The following is a 20,560-nucleotide window of genomic DNA, read 5'->3' on the forward strand; positions in this document are numbered from 1 at the left end:
ACTTTCTATCTTAAATGTTTCTGAAAGAGTTGCCCCATGCCAAATCCTTCAACTTAAACTTACTTCGGTCACAAGCACGTTTGAATGTTCGCGTTTTGTCACTTATACCTTTTTCTCGATCTTTGCTATGTTGACGTGTATAATCAGTAATACAGTAATAATCAGGCTTTTATTTGCGCCCATTGCGATAACATGCGATAACACTGCGATCACAGATGCGAGATGCGATACAACAGACGACAGGAAGCAGCGAAGTGACATATAGTCTTCGAGTCAGCTGCTCCCCTTATTTTGGCTTGCCTTTAAGTGTCTTTCGCCGAGACACAGCCGCGTGCTCTGGAGCGGTGTCGAACACACGTCCTTTCGAGCGTCGCGCAGACGTTCTCACCACTCGGCAACGTATTGTTTTTGCTGTGATAGTCAGAAATAAAAACAAGTGAACTTAAATCAGGGTTGGGTGATTTCACTGATGAGTGGTTCTCTGAAACCGAGCTGCAGACGACAAATAAATCCACAAATACGAACGAAATCTAGGCCAAAATCTGTTTTTCCAAGCGTTTTCATCATTTCAAGTGTACATAAAAACCAAGGATTTTACAATTAAATAAAATAAAATAAAATAATAAAATAAAATAAAATAATAAAATAAAATAAAATAAGGATTTAAGGAGCTACATTTGATTTAAAAACCAAGGATATACACTTTGAATCTTTTTGGATTTCCTGCAGAAGATGTTTGGCCAGTTGGAAAACTGTTTCTCGCTGTAAAAATGTGTAGGCTCTGGTAACACTGGAACTGCTGTCTAAGGTTGCCAGATTGGGCGCTTTTACGCCCAATTGGGCTACTTTTGATTTCTCCAGGCGCCAAAAATTCGTGTTGGGCGCGCTTTTTTGGTTGGCGCCCAATTGGGCTACTTTTTTTTTAAAATATAATATAACTTTTTATGTAAAAATTATATCATGTTTAAGATGTTTACCTAATTCGTAGTTATTTCATAGAGGAGCAGCGTTTTTGGAGGCCTCGGTCAAGCAGGGTTACCAATTTACTAAGTATAAAGATGCCAATTTTCAAAAATGTACATGTTTAGGCTTTAATATCTGGCAATCTTGGCAACTTAAGTGATTCATGAAAATGTAGTGGGCATCAGTTCAGTAATTCAGTTTGTTTTTATTTCTGACGATCACAACGAAAAACAATATATTTTAAACATAGCAAGGGTCTAGAAAAAGGTAGAAGCAACAAAACACGGATGCTATAACGTGCATGATGCCAAAGCAGGACAATCAGTTATGGCATGGTCGCAACTCGCAACACCTTAATAAAGTTTTTACAAATGTAGAAAGATGAGAAAAGAAAGGCTAGTGAAATTTTTTTTAACAATTTATATGAGTAAAAAAAAGATAGTTTCTATGTTGAACGACCAAGGTGGGTTATCAAAACTGTTGATGGTCTTGAGGGGGACACTCTTGATGCGTTAGCTCATCACGAAAAGCAATTAAACCATTTTTTGTGTTGTTTGGTGTGGAACCGGTACGGTACTTGTTTATAGTTATTTTATCAAACAGTTAAGTGAATGCATGGTTGCCCATCTGTCTGAAAGATGTGAAGAACTGAAAAAACACTTATAATTCTGGACTGATGATCAAGCGTTCTTCAATAATTTTGTATAATAGCCTATCTCTTTGCTTGGGCTCCAATTTGGGCTCCATTTTAGAACCCCCAAAAAATTGGGCTACTTTTGGGCTACTTTTTGCATAAGCTTGGGCTCTTTTTTATATTAATTTCTGGCAACCCTACTGCTGTCTTGTCTTGACCAAACTGACGTTTGGGACGGGTGATGAACCAGGGTTACCAGATTGGCCTTTTTAAGGCCAAATTTCTCGAATTTGGCTTTTTTTAAAGCCGTTTGGCCTTAGAAATTAGACGTTTGGCCTTTTTCTAGATTTGGCCTTAAATTTGGCCTTTTTTAAATTTAATCTTCAAAATGCATAATAATCAATATTTCTCATATATCGTAACTTTACCAGTTGAAAACCGTATTCACCACTGTTTAATACATGTTCTATATATAGCCTACTTGTTAAATACAGTACTTGTAATGTGTAGCCTACTTGTTATAAATAAATTTGTGATGAGCAAATATATTATTGATCATAGACTTGTTACAAAAGAAACTTTTTTTAATAATTACTGTAGTAATGTTCATGATACATACAATATCATTCATTCATTTATTTGTAGTCATTAACGTGTCAGGGACATAAAAGATACTAACTAAGTATAGTAACTACAATAGTCGATATAGGCCTACCAGGACGTTAATAAACGGGAAATGGTGGCAAAACCTTGAAAGGTTTAAAACGTGCCGGAATAGTAAATCATATAGTAGCCTGTAGGCTATGTCTGTAGTTAGCACGGCCACAAAACCCAAAAAACAAACAGAAGCACACATGTAGCAATAAATGATAGCCTAATGAAAAGTGTTGTGGTTCGCATTTGCCAGTACCAATATTGATGTGGATGAGCAGTCATCATAATAAAAATAGGATGGAGAAAAAAAAGCGGACATAAAAGAAACCCATCCTTAGGCAAAAGCTCGTTTCGATGCGGCCCAGGAGAGCAAAGTGTTGAGCTCTTCCCATGGTCAGACTGCACATCACGCAGTAGCCTACGACGATTGAGGAATTTAGACGACATGAACGTAAATTATTCAATTATGACGATTTGAATTTAGCTTTATTCACTGACGACATTTTAATATTGATTGCCTTCATATTTGACCTTCTTATGAAAAGTGTTCAGCTCTGTTCGACACTATAGTAAGACTCTTTCCTGTTGGACCATTCCTTTCATACCTTGCTATTGGTAAGGTATTGCCTTTGTAGCGGACGTCGAGTGGTCTGAACATCCGCCCATACCTAGCTGTAGCTGCTACAGCAACATCCCGGGTACTAGCGTGTAGTGGGGATGATCTTGAGAACAATACCTTGCTTCTTTTGCGAGTAGGAGTCTATTACAAAGAAATGAATGAACTTCCACGTCGGAACGTTGTTGCCGAAAAAATTTAAATGGGCAAAATCATTATAATTGTGGCTGTTGGTCGAAAATGTTGGGATTTTGCCAGAGGGAGCAAAATTTTTTTTAGTGGGGTGAGGCCCCCCTGGCCCCCGGCTGGCTGCGGGCCTGGCAGCATGTGTCAAATGCACAACACCTACAACAACGTAGGCTAAAACTACGTATGTAAAACTAAACCCTGATAAGTGGTAAAAATTCCTAGAAAACGCCTTAATTTTCAGCCAGCGTTTCAAATTCCTACCAAGCACAAATTTCACAACGGCAATTAGACTGTCTAAAGCAAACATGAAAAAAGACCGCAGGCGCTAGGCCTACACCTCCTAAGAAAATTTTCCACCGGATTTTTCTTGTATTATTTTGACATTAAGACCTTTTCACAGTCTGACAACCCCGATTACAATGCTTATTTTATCTTGTTTAAGTTTGGCTTATTTTTGGCCTTTTTTCTACCTATTTGGCCTCAATTTGGCCTTTTTTCTTGTTGAGTTTGGCCTTTTTTTCAAATTTCAGTCTGGCAACCCTGTGATGAACTGATGATGAGTTGTACCGGTAGTTTTTGTTTTGTGAGGACTGGTGATGGGGTGTCTGACCAGTTGGAATGCGACAATTCAGCAAGTATATTTCAGCTACTGTTCAAGTCAACAAATTAGATTATCAGCTTGCAACGAGTTTGCTTGGTTATCGCTTGCTATACTGTATTTGTTGGTTTCTGAATCTGACATACTGGTACCAAGTTATGACTTGTTTAGTTTCATAAATTGCCAACTTTCGCCACTTGCTAAAATGTTACTAGCTCAGTAGTAAGAAACTGGACTGTTGAGGTTATGAAGGCACTCTTACTGAATGAGTCCTATATACCGTACTGTAGGCTATTAAGATTTAAAATTGTGATAAAGTTGCATATGTGTCTATTGTCTGTAATAGCCTAGCTAAGATTTATTGAATAGATATAAACATGTTTTCAGAATCATTGTACTGATAATAATTAATATAACAAGGCTAATTGGTTAGTGAAAGAATGCGTACCAGTAGATTACAAGTCATTAGCAAGTTAAGACCTGTACTGCCTGTCATTGTTGGGCTTTCATTGGGAATTAGCATGAGCATACTGCGTATGCCAATCAGTCACGAAGATTGTGTCCATGTTTCCAAAGATCATATTGACAGAAAATTAAGCTCTATTAATGGACAAAAGGTAATGTTTTCAAACCATTTAAGACTTTATACAGAAAGAATTTAATAAAGCTTAACAATGATGTAAATATACTGGTACCGGTACATACTTTTATGCAAAAAGTCTGCAACTATAGTGTTTTTTTCTTCTTTTACGTTTCAGCACATGCAATATGCATAGATGGCTGAGTGGGTAATGTAATATTTTATCAAGTTTGTTTGTCATATCTTTATCCTGCATTGCGGAAAGCGGACTTGAGCGCTATGCATCGGTGTACGCCTTCCGACGTACACCTGACCCATGCTGCAGCCGACGGCAATGTCTGTTTCCGGTTGTCTACTCTACTTATGACTTAAATTTGGTACTACCCATTACTCGAAATTGATCACTGGGTAGAGGCAATTGTCGTAAAGTTTCTTTCCTAGAGAAACAACAGCAAGTGCGGGTGGCTGGAGTCGAACATACAAGCTCTCGACTGCGAGCCCAATGCGCTAACCACTCGGCCACTGCTGCCGGAAGTTCTTTTTATTTGCAAAACTACTAATAGAGTAGACTACATACTCTACCAGTTACCTAACTGACTATAATCAAACTACTGGAGCTACTAGGACGATATCATATAAAAGTTATTTTTTCTCTTTCTTTTCTAGGTTTGGTGGCAATGCATTTTTAAGATAGTATTTTCCAAACAGTGTTTTATCGATGCATATTTTAAACCTATCGGTTTTGTCATCTTTTCCTGTTGTTGGTGCCAAATTTATGTGTTTCCTGTATTGTTCTCTACATTTTGCACCATCAATGAAAAATATATTGAATTCTCATTGAGGTGTGTTTACATCACCTGCAACTGCTTAATATCGGTTTCATTTCTGTCAAAACTGTTGATATGAAATCCCGACCGCCATGAATCTCGCTTCTGTCAGCGCATCTAAACAGATTACTCCTCTGCCAAACGAACCAAAATGGAAATATTCCATTTCGAACATAATGAAACGTCATGTAAACATAGCCTAAATGTTTAGATTTAGGCTTCAGAGGTTATTGTTATCAGAACCTCTGAAGCTCTGTGTACTCTACATCACTCAAGCATGACGTCATGCACTCAGTGCATCTTTTCCTAAAACATAAGTTTGCACATGTACCATAAACGCAAAAATTGACGCCAATAACAAAAATGGCAAAAACTATTTCTAAAAATAACCCATAAAATTTTTTTTTAAATGAATGTCTTTATTTTGTACAGCTACCTGTACAGTGTAGCCTACAAGTAGTTGCAAAAAAAATGTGTGCATGCAATCAATATAATATTTCCTTAAACTCAGCTAGTATGAATAATTAGTAGGCTACACTAAAACAAAGTTTGACAAGGTTGCATGCAATTTTATTCAAAAAAATGGCCACATCCTTTTTTAGCAAAGAAAAATTCATCTAGGGAACTTCTCAAATTTTAACACTATTGAAAAACTTAAACAATTAGGAAGCTTTGGCCAACGTTTGCCATTCTCTAGCAGGAACATCCGACCAGAATGTTGATTATGGTACATCACTGTAAAAATGATTGTTGTTTTTAAGTGGTATGTAATTAACTGATTTAATCTGTTTATTATATATTGTATTCTGGTTCAGCCATTTATAAACCATACCGGTACTTTTTTTATTACTGTTATATACATGTAACTATATATGGTACATTTTGGGGGTCTGTTACTATTCGGTGAGTCCGATTCGGTGAGTTCCTAACCCCAAACCCTTAACCCTAAAACGGCAATACTAATTAGGCTACGGTACCCGATAATTAAAAAAAAAATGAAAAAATCCCTCGTTAAGGGATCAGACTCACCGAATCGGACTCACCGAAACGGCCATTCCGACATTTTGGTTTGGTAGACTATCTTCTGTGTGAATACTGAATACTCATGCTTGTGTTTAAACATTCATTCTATCATCTAGCCTAGTTGTTTTTGAAATTACATAAATTTTAACTCTTGACTTTGCATAATGATTTATGTATGATTATTACATAATTAAATTTTGCAGGACATGAAATTTTCTCCTTATGATCCCGACAATGACAGTCTTGACTTCAAGCAGATGAGTGAAGAGGATGCAAAGAGATATGTTAGTTTTCTTAACAGCTAGCTTTAGCATGTTAAAATAATAGTTTGAAAAAGCTATCTTGTTGCAGTTAGGCATTGTTCCTAGCTAATGATTTTGCATACACTTACTGGATACAAAAAATACAATGCCGAATTATGAAGCTGGCCATGTTTTTATGCTGCCATAAACTAAACTTTTTACCCAAGGCCATAACCTTTGTTGGTCTCTCCTTACTTTTTGAAAAGTCAAGTTGTTTGGTTTGTTATGATAGCTATGATAGATGGAGCTTCGGTAGAGAGTTTGTCTTCTCAGACCATAGGCATACGAAGCCAAGCAACATGATCAAATTTAATATATTCAGGTTTATTATATTTACAGAAACACAAAACTACACAACAAATTAAATATCGACATTGCAAGATGTCCTCTTCAGGAATAACATACAGTTTAACTACATCTGAATACTGAATAAAATACAATGCTTTATGAACTCTATAAACAGGAAAAAACAAAAGCTGCCCAGTACTTCTGACTAGCTCAAACTCAACGATATAGGCTATACGAGTCACAGGTAACTGCATCAAAAGGTGTTAAACAGATCACAAGATGTGGTAGAAAGGCAAGGTGCGGAAAAGTAATTTTAAATTATAGATAGCAAAAAAGATGAGCCGCAAGCATGCAATTGTCTGTAATTACCACACGTCTTAAAATTTCCTGTTTTATCTGTAAATCAGGGTTGAATTTGAAATTACCGGTAGTGTTCCTTCTTTTGAATTTATCAGTTTATATAATAGGAGGGTGAGTTAAATTTGGCTTTTTATCAATGTTATAATTTTCTTCACTGCTAAGCATCAAACAAAAGGTATATTATATAACCTTTATTTTGTTATTGTGCAGAGGAAGGATCGGGAGTATGCTGTACCGGTCTATGACTCTTTGGAAGATTTTGAACCGAGAATTATTACCGATCCAGAGTTAATGCCAAAAATTAACCCAGATTTAGAAGGAAATAAGAGGAAGATTGTTCGAACCCGCTTCATCAGCACTGAGTTGGGGATAAGGGAGAAATTAGTGTCTGCGGTATTGACCTCAGCAAGCACATACATGGATTTAGGTATTTTGTCTCATTTTTGGTTTTAAATGCATTTTTGAGAGCTTGTTAATTTGTCACTGTGTCTGTGCTGTTACAGTTTTGAACTGCATCCCTTACTCGTGGACGTCGCGGTACAGTAATACTATCTGGACTAGAAGCCAAATGCTAGGCCTCATCATGCACGGAAAACAGGATTGCCATATTGGCGGTTTTGATGGCAAATTTTAGAAATTTCAGCGCTTTTTAATGCATTTGGCTGGCTACTTGAATTTTGGCATGTTGATATATATATTTTTTTTTCAGCATTGTAAATAGTTTAAAAAACTCTAATTATTATCAATGCGCAGTAGGCTATTTATAAAACATCAGGTTTGAAAAGGTAACTTTTCCCGAATCTTGATTATACTTTTCATAGTATTACATTTTGGGCTGGTTTTGTCCAGCATGATTACTATCATAGCCAAAGGTGTTGAGACCGTGCCATAGTTTAATATGAAAGTGTATTAAAAAAACGTCAAGTTTCTAGTATTTGGCGTTTAAAATTTGGCATCGTAACCTAGTCTGTTTTCAGTATCTCGCATTGTAAAAGCTCCTAATTTTCACAGGGGTCGCTTTCAACAAGACCTACTCGCATCACATGAAGAAAGTTATATTCTTTGATGGTTTGAGTGAGGAATCGAAGCTGAACCCACCAAAAGCCCAACAAATGTCCTTGATTCTGCATCCAAGCACCTATCCAACACAAATACTATACCAAACGTTAACCTACCTTTATGATAAGTTCAAGTATGCTTAAATTTGTTCGATTAGATGCATGCTTATGATGGTGCAACCGCAGTATTCATTGACAGAATACTTTAAGTAGTATCATTATTTTTGAAGTGCATTGTCAATATACATACTCATTTTTAATTGCATAGATTTAAATACTACTATATCTTAATAAATTCAGAAAACTTTTGTTATTAAACTTTTGTGGCCTCTCTTAAAAGGATGCCTGGTAAAACAACTAAAGCCACAATGGGTTATTGTGTGAAGTCTGGTGACGTTAACGGGTGAATCATTTTGCTATTTTATGAGCAAATATTTAGTTTAGTTTGCATGGTAATTTGTTTGTGGACTTTTGTGGATCTAGATATTTGAAATACCAATTTGAACCTTAAAAAGGTTCGCTAATTATAACACTCTTCTTTTTCCCCATTACTTTTCTTCAACTTTCGTCCATTTTGCCTGTCGACTTGATTTAACAATGAGACTACGACTAATCTTCCATAGAACCGATGTTTTTCGTCTTAGTTACAAAGCGTCTGCTTTTTAGAAACGAGTACGATTGGTACTTCATCACCACCGATGGAACCTACGGCCAGGCAGATCGCATCAATTATATTGTTGACCGTATCAGCATCAACAGACGCCTGTACATGGGAACGCCTGCTTCCTACACAGATAAGATCGGCCCAGTCACTTACTGCAGAGTAAGTCTTGTATTAATTATCAATGTGTTGTGTGAGGCATGCAGGCCTCGAAATTCGTTTTTGTTGACGGCGGACAAACGTGTCCGGTCTGAGCAGCTATCTCGGCGGACAAATTAAGTCTCACGGCGGACACACCAGTTTTAACGTCGATCGTCATACTTAATCCCTTTATCTTGATAAATCTTCGCCATTTGAGAATCATAGCTACGGTTTAGGCTTTTTAAAATTTCAGCAAAGTTACTCTGAAAGGCTTTCATCAGACCAACAACGTGCGCTTGACGCCGTGTAGCTACTAAATATGATGATGATGATTGTTAAAAATTTGAATTCTATGGACTTTTTGTGTCTGATGCAAATAAATAATAAAAAAATAATCCGCCGCATAACTGATTAACTTCCGCCGAACGAGGTCGTGTGGCTTCTTGCGTCACAATGCTCTGGGCACGAGTCGGAAAACTCTAACGCGTAACGCTACTATTTTCTGATGTGCAAAGTTTCACTATAGGCTTTTTTCTTTAGGTTTATTTTTACATGTTATGTGAGCGAAAGTGACGAAAAGAATAAACAAAACATTAGAAAAAGCACAATTATTTTTCCCCTCTCCATGATGCGGTCGCCTTTTCAAAATAGTATCAGTATTCCACGAGACCACGGCAGGCTCGGAGTTATAATCAGCGCAATCAAGGCCATCCAAACCTATGCTTATGATGAGAGCTTCAATAGCATCGATCTTCAAAGACGTGCGCCAATCTCCACGAGATCAGTGCTTGTCGTTAAGATACGTGATACCGAGATCTATTTCGTGTCTTTTCTCCAGACCGGCTAGTTGAGGGAAAAACGTAAATGCGAGCTCTTCTTTAGCGATGAAATATGCGATTTCAAACAACCTCTTTTGATTTTTTTCGTTGTCACTCATATTGTTGATGGCCTTGATGATCGGAAATTGATGGCTTGGGGTAAACGATATGTTGTGATCTTGGACAAAGCTAATCCTTACATTCGTTGTTCATTTAATATATGCGTCTATCACCACTAAATTTCCTAGTAGTAGGTTCATCGCCCTCATTCTCACTTTCAGAATTTTCCCTGGGCCTTTTCTTTCTTACTGTAATACCAAAACTTAAGTTTTGCTGCATCTTGCTGTAGTAGCCTACTCTTATAATCTAACTTTGTAACCAACCTTGCCTTATCAATATTACTCGGAAATCAAAGCCAGACATTGTGACGTAAGACTTGAACTAAGTTGCGCGTGATTAGTGTAGAAGTACCGGTACTCCCATCGATTCTTAGCAAAAAATTCACCTTTGTTACGCTGATTCAATGTCATCAATCGTTAAAGCAACGTAAAATTCGAAAGTTTTTCTGCTTGAATGGAAGCTAAAAGATACAGTATTAACTTTTTCTAGATGCGCGCTTGGAATGCGATAATTTCGCATTCCCAGCGCAAATTATATTCTTGCAACAGTTGTTCGTGCTATGCAATGACGATTTGTATCGCTAGTTTCTGCGATATTTCTCGGCGGACAAATATGACCGATCTAGATGGTACTTCCCGCGGACATCACATGCTGTGACGGCGGACATGTCCGCCGTGTCCGCCGTGAATTTCGAGGCCTGGGCATGATAGACGACTTATATTGAGACTAACATATGATGAAACTAACTTATACAGTACCCTTTGAGTTTTGCATTTTCATTACAGTGTTTTTATTCAAGAAAATCATGTTAAAAATAAAACTTGGGTGCTGTAAATATATATATACCATTAAATTCATCGCAAGCTTCGTTTTCACATAGTTTGCATGGCTGCTGAGTGCTGAGGACTAAATAGTCACATGCGTTAGGCAACAACGGTTGTAACTTGTAAGGAAAACTCGTTTTTAACGATGATACGTCACAACTCACACTGGTGCGCTTTGTGCACAATTGTTTAATAAGTGAGGACTGAGGATAGATGGGTAATAAAGTTAATATTGAAAGCAAGTTTTATCAACTATCGTTAGCCGAGTTTATTGCCTGAGCAGATCTGTTTGAATAAAACAATGTCATGTATAAAATTATCAAAAAAAGTTAATTACTCAGAACTCTTAAAGACTTTGTCAAGGAATGGTTAAAGATTAAATACCGTCTGTAAATCAACTTTTGACGTTGTGTAAGAGTAAACGCGCGCTGTGCAACAACGGATGGCCGATATTTGCATAATCTTCTTCGGTATGTTTACGCATGGCAGTTTTGTACCAACAAAATTTGAACTAATTTTTTTAAAAAATGTCGTTAAATCCTTTCGCTGTTTGGAATTTGTGGAATATAATGTTTTTCTTGCCCCTCCTCTTGACGCTTGTGTCGAAGTTTGCGGCCATGGCCGGCATTGCTTCCCAGGTGAAAATCTTCTCAGAGTGCGTGAACGTTTAAATGACTTCAATTCTCTGGTTCAACCAAGTGTGACGATTAATGTTTCCATTACAAAAGGCTGCACTTTATCATACAATGCTTGCCAACTTCTGTCCCACTTTCACTGACAGCTTTTTTTCTGGCTTCAGTAAAGTCTTTTAAAGTGTTATTGCAAAATAACAACGAACAAAACTGAAATATGAGAAAAAAAACTATTTTGAAGTGGTGCCTTAAAATAGATTTGTTGTTTTCTGCGTTAGTATAGAGCCAGTGGTTCTGAACGTGGGGCTTGCGCCCCACCGGTGTGGTGTGGAGATTTAAGGCAAAATGAACCAATTTCTTGATTTGCCTAATCTTTATCATTTCATTTCAAATCGACTGTAAATACAGGTGCACTTCTGCACTTCCGGTACCAAATTGATTGCTGGTTCGCTTGTTTACATTGAAAGCTTTACTAAATACTTGTCATTGTATTATGTCACAAACCTAATATTCTTGAAAGAAAAAATTGCTGTACTTTTTTAACTTGCAAATAAATTGCAGATCAATGCTTTTTCTGAACGCAGAGTTTTCTTCCGCCTAGTACTGCTAACGCTAATTTATTTTCTGAATACAAAAAATACCCTCGTTTAAATATTTGGCAAATCAAAAACTGACAGATTTTCCGTCATCTTATTTAGTCGAATGTGGCTTTAATGTTGCAGATTTGCTGCCTGCTAAGAGAAGTCAACTAGAAATCACCAAACGTGGTGATTTGAGACTGAAGCTGACTAAACTAGAACCTCTAGTGCTTATCAAACAACCTGCATCAAGCGATGAGCTCCCATTAACAATATTATTTAGTATGTCAATAAACTTCTGGTAGGATCTGAGATTTTTTTAAAGGCAAAAGTGGGAACTGGGTGAAAAAAGGTTAACCACTGGGTAGCCCCAGGTCATTGCGACAGAAACGCTTTTGCATGACATGTGGTCATTTTCACAATTTGTACGCTCAAAGGCCGTAAAGATCAAATCTTGTGTCATCGCACTTTATTTGCTAATGGAACACCGCGTAAAACTTACCGTTCCATACGATATTCAACAATGGCTATCATAGACAATGGCTTAAGTTTGCAGAGGTATTGTAGCTTGAATATTCTTAACTCGTATCAGTTTGAAATACTTGACCTGTCTTCTCGAAGAGCTTTTTGAAGTGCAAATTTCTGCAAGGCGAAGTAGAGCGTGAACTTCCACACGATTTCTCTGTTTGGTCTTGATGAGATATAACGATGAAAAGCTTTTCTCAGATAGGTAAGTTGTACAAAAAAATCAGCAGTAATAATTCATTGCTTCGTCACTGAGCTCAGGATAATCGTTTTTAAGCGAAATCCAAAATTGTGACAATGGCAAGTCTTTATGCTTGGACATCAATGTGGTATCACAGAAAAGTTCAATCAGCGATTCTTTCTCAATGGCGATTCTTTCTCAATGAAATATAAAATTGTAAGATATTTGGCGAACCGGCAAGAAAGTTGACGCGGACCGGCGATTGAGAACCACTGGTTTAGAAGACACAAAAAGGAATCTGATAAGCACAAAAACTGAAATTTGAAAAAAAATGGAGTTTGGCCCTTTTTTGAATTCACGTAACATTCAATTTATTTGTAACGGCCACGTGTTAAGCTTTCTATGAGTTAAAACGTTGAAACGTTATTCATTGATAATAAAAACTAAAAATTCTCGATTTCCGTTTAGCTCTTACCCAATATAACGTTTAAATACATGGCACATTGTCCGAGTTAAAATAATACCACCTATCGAAAATACGTTTGCATGTAATGTAAGCGTAGGCATCACAGACAATCGGAAAAATCCTAAAGAAAAACTACAATTTTTTGTTATTTTTGTGCTAGCATTGGGTAGTTGGAGGATAAAAAGGATTTCGTGGTTGGGAAGGCAGAGAAGCTAATTTTCGTCTCCCCCATAAATATTTGTGAAGGAATTTTGGTAAATGACAACTCCCAGTACTTAACGATTTTATCTACATATGGACGGTGACACTTGTGGGGCTTGTACCAACGACTCAGATTTTAAAAAAGCTTTTCTAAGAGGAGCGAAATGACACGCTACTTTGTCTGAAAATATCATCTTGCTTAAGAAGTTCTGTTCGTTTTGGACTTATGACTCACTCAAAACAAACATGATGGAAAACTTTATATATATAATCATGATTGTTTTTTTGTTAGTAAATTACAATACTGTAGTAATTTTTTGTAAAAACAATATTGCAATTATACATTCGTTTTGCAAAACGTTAGCTCGATATAGTTGAAATAAATCATTAAAAATATTTCGTTTTCACTTTATTATAATAAAATACAACACTGCATTTCAGAGCAAGAATGGATTTTTGCTGTCTCGACTGTTGTTACTTGATTTAATGGCTTTTGCCAGCCACTGCTTGAAGGATCCAGATATAAATGAAATGGCACCCGATATGTGGCTGGGGAGATGCATGAAACGGGCCACCAGAGGCGCCGTGGAGTGCGTGGATGAAGAGGAGGTATGCTGTATTGAGTGTATGCATTGTGTTGTGATCGCTCAACCATATTAAAAAGCATGACCTACTGTACTAAACTATTCGACCTCTGACCAGCTTTATGGCTGTTAATCTGCCACGTTTGTGGTGTATAGATACTGTCGCTTTTTCGACAGATTCACGATTTTCAAGTATTTTCAGGTTTAACTATCAACGGGGGCATCTTTTGCATGATGGTACTCCCTAAAAATTGTAACTTTTGTGTTTTTAGATTCTTTTCGGTGGCGTAACGGTATTAATTTTTTCCGTCTAGATCACTAATTTAATCAAATTTACAAAAGTGTTTTTTACACATTCGCCATTGGCTATAAATTTGTGTTTACATCTTGATCTCTGGTTTCTCATCATTTGAGCTACGTTAAGCATGTTGGAAACTAATCTTATTGTATGTTGATCTGTTGAGCAAAGTTTTTCACTCAGACATGTGATTCAAAACAAAATCGAAACTGAAGAAGTTTCAGTCGTTAATGATTTGTGTGCAGTTTATTGACTATCGTTATGCTACAGTATTGATAAGTCCTCAAAAATTCAGAAGAAAGCTAAGTATTTTTGTTACTTGCTATTCATAGGTAGCGGCATGTATCTTTGAAAAGCGCAAAAATCCGGCAATTTTTTCATATTGACAGTTTTCTTTTTGCCAAAAAACTAATTTTTAATCGCCTGAACCAGGCATCCACTGTCTCTGATGAATGTTTAGTGGGCATGAAAAAGATTGTTATTGTGAGTTAAAAGAGACATTGCATTTTTTGTTATCACGCATACAGTCGCTGCAGCCACATTCTACTTGACTGATCAAGAAATTTCAGTTTACTTTTAAAGCCGTTACATGCAGACAGTATCATACTGACAGACAACACAATATTTTTGTCGGTTTAACTTTACCCAGATGTCAAAGCTGTTTTTCTTTCGGATTATTTACATATGTTGAAAAATGTGCCACAGATACTTTTTTTTTAATTCAATAAACAAAATTTATTTTGTTTGATAACAATGGTATATTTAATAGTTTAGTTTCTATGAATTTTAATTTAAAGCTTTGGCAGATGATTCACTTTCAAATTTCTCTTTCGTTGAGATCAAATAGCCAAAAATGGAACTGAATGGTAAAAGAAAACAAAATATTCCTACTAAAAGATTTTGTACTGCCTATGGCAAAATATAAAGCAAATGCTACACAGCTCCCACAGGAACTACGTCATCGTTTCGCCAAGCACAAAAGAAATGGTCGATCACAATTATAGGGCCGTTAGAAACGGTTTGTTGTTGCATTCTTGGTTAAAATTTGATTAATCAATCAGCAACTATTAGGTAAACTACCAGCAACAGCACACAAACGACCTGTTTTAGCTGATGCTGCTAGTTCGTTGTTGTAGTAGTGGTTTGTCACCAGCTTTTGTTCGTCACTATTTTTGTAGCTAGCGTTTGTATCTACATTTGTGAGGTAAACAACGATCATGCTGCTAAAAGCGAAACTCAATCTACTGCATACCAGCAACTGTTTTCAAGTCTGGCAAGCTGATAGTGTCTGCTTTGAGCCGACACCCCGTTCCAGGTCAGTTTGCCAAAACAGTTGACGTGATAAGTTGAACAGGATGCCTGATTCGTCGTCTGTCTTGAATGAACCTCATTTTTCTAAAGTGCCTACTTTAAACATGTTTTTCTAAATGGTATATACTTCTGCATATTCGAATTGTTCAATATGGTACAGTGGTTAATGGTCATATGGTGTCTTTATTGAGAATTTTCACACATCACGTGAAGGCAAAGTGGTACCCTGGCACGGCAACAGGCACTGTGCATTGTACAGTTATGCTTTTCGGTTTATGATTAATAAATCTCCGGACTTGTAATGTCTAGCTGTATAGCAGAGATATCACAATGGCTAACTGTTTCTATCTTGTATATAACGCGATAATAGAACAATGAAAGATGCTTGATAATATCATGACGTGCTGACCTGTGACGTATGTAGCCTATATGTATATAATATATATGATAAAACAATAAAAACTATTAATACTACAAAAAGTGCTCAATGCTAACCAAAAAAACAAATCAAAAATTCTATTTGAATAAGAACTTCTGCTGATCCGTATAGGTGAAACAGGCTGTTAAGGATTTAGATAGTAATAACTATATTTGATTTAATATATATGATAAAAACGTTCATTTAGATGGCCCTCATGTCTGCCAGAAGTTGCATTACAACATATGAAGCAATCTGAATTTTGCCAGTTGCATGATAGTGTTATAATGAAGTTTATGTTTTTCCTTAAATTCCATTGGCTTTCAAAAGATTGTTCATAACGGACTGTTTCGTATTAAGTTGACGTTGCCAGCTTCTGCAGGCTAATTGCTGTGAGATCAAGTAGATTCAATAAAATGGATTTATTTTGTTATCAGATGCATAAGAAAGGAAGTAACTCAATTATGATTCAACAGAACGGATTCTTTTGTTATCAGATGCATAAGGATCGAAGTAATTCCGCTCATTAACACATGAAAACTAGCCTCTCCAACTTCCCGCTGCGTGGTTAATCAACCCGAAAAAAATTAATTTTGTCATGCAAAGCAAACAAGTTAAAGACAAAATCTTGTCTCGCATGTAGGTCAATCTTTGTTTATTGAGGTGAAAACAAAAACCACTTGCGAAGTCTCGACCTATCCTCACTCAGGTGTTCCATTATGGCCATACGTATCGCCCACACGCATCTTGTTTGGGAAGCAAACGAAATTTCTTAGATCCTAATGACAGAAAGCAAAAGATTTTTTAACGAATGAACATTGCCTTTTGAACTATTTCGCTTCAAACTGTTCCAGTATCCAGCAACGCTAAAATACGGTAATTTGAAAATAGATTTTCCAGACAAATGTTTTGTCCAATCGGTACGTTTTGCAAGCTCCCGCCTCCCATGTACTGTAATTATAAAGATACTTTAAATTAAAGGTATACTGTAATCAAGCTACAAAGGAACGTGTTGTTGGTGTCGCCTTTTTGTGTGTGCTTAGCTTCTGTTTTCTTTTTTCAAATATATGTTGGATAAATATTGCGTCACAACAAGTTCCCAGTAAAAAAAAATGTAATAGGAGTTAAATTTTGATAAACAAAAGTATCTGTAGACGGCAAGGTGGTATGCTCAATGGTGAAGTAGAATTCGCATCAAGTGGTCTTGCAGTGAGATGGACTCTGCGGTGAGATGTCTTTGTGATAAGTCAGCCGCCATCAGTTGTCTCGCGTGAGGTGGGTCACGACAGAATACCCTGATCCCAATCACATTTCATCATAGCATGTTGCAAGTGAAAAGTGTCAATTGTAAATTGCTAAGTGGCTTTGTCCGCGTCCTAACTTGCATGGTAAAACTATTCAATAAAAAAATTACTTCACTATGATATTTAGTTGTTAACCCTGACCTGTTCGACACATAGGTGGAGTTGGGAAGTCGTCTCTAGTGCCATGTCTTTGTTTGGCGTGAGAAACAGGCTGGAGGTTATGTGTTTTAGCTACAAGAATCACGTGGATGCCTAGTGATAGTCTTTACGTATTTGTGTATCAATAGAAATTTGATCTTTTATATTTGTTGTTCTATCATTCAATGAGTTTGTCCTACAAAGTTGTATTGTTAGTTTGCACACGTTTATGCGTGTCAGGAACGACACGGACACGGATTGTGGCACTTGAAATATTTCAGAAAAATCTTCTTGACGCTCAAGTTTCGTCGTCGGCTCCACCTCGTGTCCGAGCATTGGTTTCGTCTTCAAATCGAGTTTGGCTTTGGATGGTGATGTCGTATGTGGCTTTGAAGGCCCACTCTATGATGGAAAAGACGTGGGCAAAAGTCACATTGTGTGGAGGGTGGGGATGTGGTAGTTTTAGCTTTTCTTTTCTAGTGTTTTGCTGTTCTTAAGCTTTTTGTATTCTGTTTTTTTCGAAAAATTCCCTGTCTTTCTTACTTCTTTTTCTCCAAAGCGATCTGTCACTAGCAAGTTATCTTGTATCAAACCAGATCAATGTTTGCATGGTTGAGGGAGACTTTCAGCTGATCTTTGTATCTCAATTTTAATCTTTCGGGAGGTTTTTTTCCTGTCTCCAGTTCACCATAAAGCATTATTCGAGGAAGCCTTTTTCGACATCTGCTACTGGTCCATCTACACGACATGTCATGTCCAGCAAAGGCAGTGTTGCAATCTGGGTTTTTTTTTTCGGTCATTTATCGGTCATTGACCAATTTTTTAGCAAAATGTCCGAAAAAAATATAGTTGATTCGGTCAAAATGTCCGAAAAAATATATAGTCAATTCGGTCAAAATGTCAAAGGTTTGAGTTTTGCTGATGAACGTTGAAAAAACGTTTGTCTGTTCTAAGTTTTCTCAGATAAAACACGACAACGTTTCTCAGCGAAACTTAATGTTGTAGCTGGTCAGGAAGTGCAAATTTTAGTTTGTATTGCAGGGCTTGAAATTCACGGCGGACATGTCCGCCGTCACAGCATGTGATGTCCGCGGAAGTACCCTTTGGTCTAGATTGGTCATATTTGTTCGCCGAGAAATAACACAGGAACTACGGATACAAATCGTCATTGCATAGCACAAAGAATTGTTGCGAGAATATAATTTCCCGCGCATCTAGAAAATGTGAATACTGTATCTCTTAGTCTTAGCTTCTATTCAAGAAAGAAAACTTTTGATTTTTACGTTGCTTCAACGATTGATGACATTGAATCAGTGTAACAAAGGCAAATTATTTGCTAAGAATCGATAGGAATACCGGTACTTCTGCAGTAATCACGCGGAACTTAGTTCAAGTTTTACGTCACAATGTCTGTGTCTGGCTTTGATCTCCCAGTAATATTGATAAGACAAGGTTGATTACAAAATTAGATTATACGAGTAGGCTATATTACAGCAAGATGCAGCAAAATTTGTTAAGTTTTGGTATTACAATAAAAAAAAAAGGCCCATGGAAAATTCACTTTTGCTCACAAGACACGCAAAAAATAAACCTAAAGAAAAAAGCCTAATGAAACTTTGCACAGCAGAAAATAGTGGCGTTAGTGTACAAGTTCTTCGACTCGTGCCCAGAGCATTGTGACGCAAGAAGCCACACGACCTCGTTCGGTGGAAGTTAATCAGTTATGCAGTTTAAGCAGATACACGGTGTTGTGACTCTTCAAGCGCACGTCGTTGGTCTGATGAAAGCCTTTCCGAGTGACTTCACTGATATTTTAAAAAGCCTTCTAAACCATAGGTTTAGTTTTCGAATGGCGAAGAATTATCAAGATAAAGTGATTAAACATAACGATCGACGCTAAAACTGGTGTGTCCGCCGTGAAACTTCATTTGTCCGACAAGATAGCTGCTCAGACCAAACACGTTTGTCCGCCGTCAACAAAAACGAATTTCGAGGCTTGGTATCAGCTACTTGAAAGGAAAGATTTTCATTAGAAAAAATGACCGAAATAAATAAAAAATGACCAAATTTTTTTAAGTCATTTCGGACAAATGACCGAAAAGTCTCAGCGAAAAAAAAAACCCAGGTTGCAATATGGTGGCTTCTAGGCTGGGCAACCTAGCGCGATCGAGGATTGCATCGTTGGTGAGACGATCTTCGCAACGAATGCCTAGCATTTGCCTCAGTTTCTTTTGCTGGAAGTTTTCAAGACGTTTGATGTCACGTCGGTGGGTAGAATATCCCAGTTTCACAAGCATAGAGAAGAGTGGATAGAACGACTGCCCGAAAGACCATAATTTTTGTGCGGATAGCATGGTCGTTGAAAACACGATGGTTAAGTCTTCCACAGGCATATCGGTATCCTATTTTTATCAGTGTTAACTTCTATTCCAAAATGCTCATGAGTGTAGCTGTAGATTGTGGCTTTCGTTTGGAGATCATCATGAGTCCGAGCAGGTGTAGCATTGTCATCCGAAAACTGTAACTCATGAATTGTAAGAGCAGAATTTTCAACGCGGAAGTGGGCAAGATTGAAGAGCCCTTCGTCTATGCGACAGCACATGTTAATGCCAGTTGAGGTTCGAGGGACTACGTTTAGCATTGCAGCCACACACAATGAAAAACATGTAGGTGTAAGAACGCATCTTTGTTTGAGACCACCTGTAACTGGGAATGGATTGGAGAAAGTGTTTTGGTAACAGACTCTGCCTAGCATACCATCATGGAGAGCACGGATCAGGGTAATAAAGTTGTCAGGGCATCCAAATCGAGCAAGAACAGACCACATAGCAGGTCGAGGAACTTTATCAAATGCCTTCTTCAGGTCTCAAAAGACAAGTGAAAGAGGTTGTTGTTGTTGACATTTTTTTTGAATTGTCGAGCACAATAAATTATATCTACAGTGCGCAACAAGGCCTAATAGGTAGGGGAATTTATGACATATGGTACCCTTACCCCAAAAAATTGCAACAAAAGGTTTTTCAACTGATTTGATTAGTATTGGGTGTCAGTGTTAACATATTCAAAATCTTAAGGGATCTAACTTCCGGAAATTGGTTATTTTCAAGATGGCTTTCACGATGGCCGCCAAACCATTAAAATAACGATAAATTGACCATAACTCGGTCATTATATGACCAAAACACGTAGTGTCTATATCTAGGTTTTTATACCCTGTGAAGTCAATGAGACCATTCTGCATTCATGCAGTCAGCTGCATCTTTTAGAC

The 20,560-nt window shown here is 37.2% G+C and overlaps 1 protein-coding gene across 1 annotated transcript in view; it reads left to right on the top strand.

Moving 5' to 3' along the window:
- Positions 1-4,047: 4,047 nt before the first annotated feature.
- LOC145768238 (chondroitin sulfate glucuronyltransferase-like) overlaps positions 4,048-20,560 on the top strand; it is a 36,249-nt gene continuing 19,736 nt past the window's right edge. Inside the window, exons 1-6 of the mRNA XM_082579725.1 lie at positions 4,048-4,271; positions 6,288-6,368; positions 7,245-7,461; positions 8,046-8,226; positions 8,759-8,915; positions 13,681-13,848. Of these exons, the coding sequence (XP_082435851.1) occupies positions 4,095-4,271; positions 6,288-6,368; positions 7,245-7,461; positions 8,046-8,226; positions 8,759-8,915; positions 13,681-13,848 (981 nt within the window). The 5' untranslated portion in view covers positions 4,048-4,094. The remainder of the gene's footprint in view (positions 4,272-6,287; positions 6,369-7,244; positions 7,462-8,045; positions 8,227-8,758; positions 8,916-13,680; positions 13,849-20,560) is intronic.

The sequence above is a fragment of the Aplidium turbinatum genome, chromosome 4 (genome assembly GCF_918807975.1).
Source record: "Aplidium turbinatum chromosome 4, kaAplTurb1.1, whole genome shotgun sequence".
NCBI lineage: Eukaryota > Metazoa > Chordata > Ascidiacea > Aplousobranchia > Polyclinidae > Aplidium > Aplidium turbinatum.